The sequence below is a fragment of the Charadrius vociferus genome, unplaced genomic scaffold (assembly GCF_000708025.1).
Source record: "Charadrius vociferus isolate BGI_N301 unplaced genomic scaffold, ASM70802v2 scaffold549, whole genome shotgun sequence".
NCBI classification, from domain to species: domain Eukaryota; kingdom Metazoa; phylum Chordata; class Aves; order Charadriiformes; family Charadriidae; genus Charadrius; species Charadrius vociferus.
In genome coordinates this window covers 2,397,887-2,399,414 of record NW_009650103.1, presented here as the reverse complement: position 1 = coordinate 2,399,414, position 1,528 = coordinate 2,397,887, and the positions used below count along the sequence as shown (strand labels likewise).

The following is a 1,528-nucleotide window of genomic DNA, read 5'->3' as shown; positions in this document are numbered from 1 at the left end:
TCCAGCGCGCGCATCATGGCAGGAGAAAGGGGCCACCGGCAGCGCCGACCCCACAGGGCGGTGGGGTGTGAGCGGGACGGTCGCCTGGTGCTGCTGCCCCGGGGGCAGCCTGCAACCGAGCCACCGCCTCCATGCCCTCCAGGAGGAGGAGGAGGGAGGAAGTTCTGGCTGGCCGCTTCCCAAAGCTCCTCCAAATTTCCTCCAGCTGTGCGGCGGCACGGGGAGGTGGAGGCACGGCCAGCGCCACGGCAGGGCAGCACAAGTGAAGCCTCGGCGCTGGCTCACTGCACGTGCGGAGGGACCGATTTGCCGTCACAGGCGAAGCAGCAGCCCCGCAGAGCCCCGGTGAGGGCCTGGGGCGCACGGGGCGCTCCCCCTCACCTGTATAGGGCAGGAGACAGTTGCAGGTGTAGCCAGCGACATCGTCGATGCACGTGCCTTGGTTCAGGCAGGGGTTGGAAGCACACTCATTGATATTGGTTTGGCAGTTGGGTCCTGCATTAAAAAAAAATAGGTAAAAGCGGCTGTGACGGAGGTGTGCTGGTGGGAGGGAGCTGGGGGTACAGTGGGGACGTGATGACAATGGCAATGGCCCACCCATCGCCCTGGATGAGCCTCCTGCTCTCAGCTCCAGCCACGGGCGCCCAAACTCTGCGGAAGGTCCCCAGGCTGGCGGCACTGCCACAGCTCCCAACCAGACCTGAGGGCTCCACCATGCCCACAGAGAAGCCTCCAGCTCATCCGGCGTCACGGGGCGCCCACCCACAGCTCCCGGCCAGGCCCCAGCGTGGGGGGACGGGGCAGCATCCCTGGTGGCACCCTTACCGCTGAAGCCCTCCCTGCAGGTGCAGATGTAGCCACTGGTCATGTCCTTGCAAGTGCCACCATTCATGCAGGGATTGGATTCACACTCGTTATTGTTAATGTCGCAGTTTGTCCCACTCCAGCCTGGGTCGCAGTCACACCTGTAGCTTTGGGGGAAAATTGGGGCATAAAGCACAGAATCTGGTCCGACCTGACCCTCCTGGCTACACCAGCCACCATTTCCCCAGCAAACCCCAGCTCACAATCGTGTCCCTGCAGGGAAACATCCCTCACCACTGGCACAGAGCACGGACGAGCTCCAGCACGGGGGGCAGCTGCTCGCCCTGCCTCTACCCTTGACTTTGCTCGGTGGCCCTTTGGTCCCAGCAGCCCCCCAGCAGCCCCCATGCCCTTCCAGCCTACCCGTTCAGCCCGTCGTGGCATTTCCCGTGGATGCAGGGGTTGCTGTTGCACTCGTTCACTTCGGACAGGCACTTGGGGTCATGGAAGCCCTCCGGGCAGAGGCAGGTGAAGCCGTTGATGCCGTCCTTGCACGTGCCCCCGTTGTGGCAGGGGTTGCTGGAGCACTCGTCGATGTTGATGTTGCACATGCGACCTGGGGAAGGCGGGGGTGAGGAAATGTTACCCCATAGGATGCACAACACGGCACGGTGGGCACGCGGCACCTCCCGGGGGGCACCCACCGGGCAGGTCCCCCTCCAGC

General features: G+C 64.3%; 1 protein-coding gene across 1 annotated transcript in view; it reads right to left on the bottom strand.

Annotated features, from left to right (window-relative positions):
- The window catches only part of NOTCH1 (notch 1), a 42,120-nt gene that overhangs the window by 13,105 nt on the left and 27,487 nt on the right, over positions 1 to 1,528 (bottom strand). Inside the window, 3 exon segments of the mRNA XM_009892331.1 lie at positions 382 to 495; positions 826 to 971; positions 1,228 to 1,420. Of these exon segments, the coding sequence (XP_009890633.1) occupies positions 382 to 495; positions 826 to 971; positions 1,228 to 1,420 (453 nt within the window).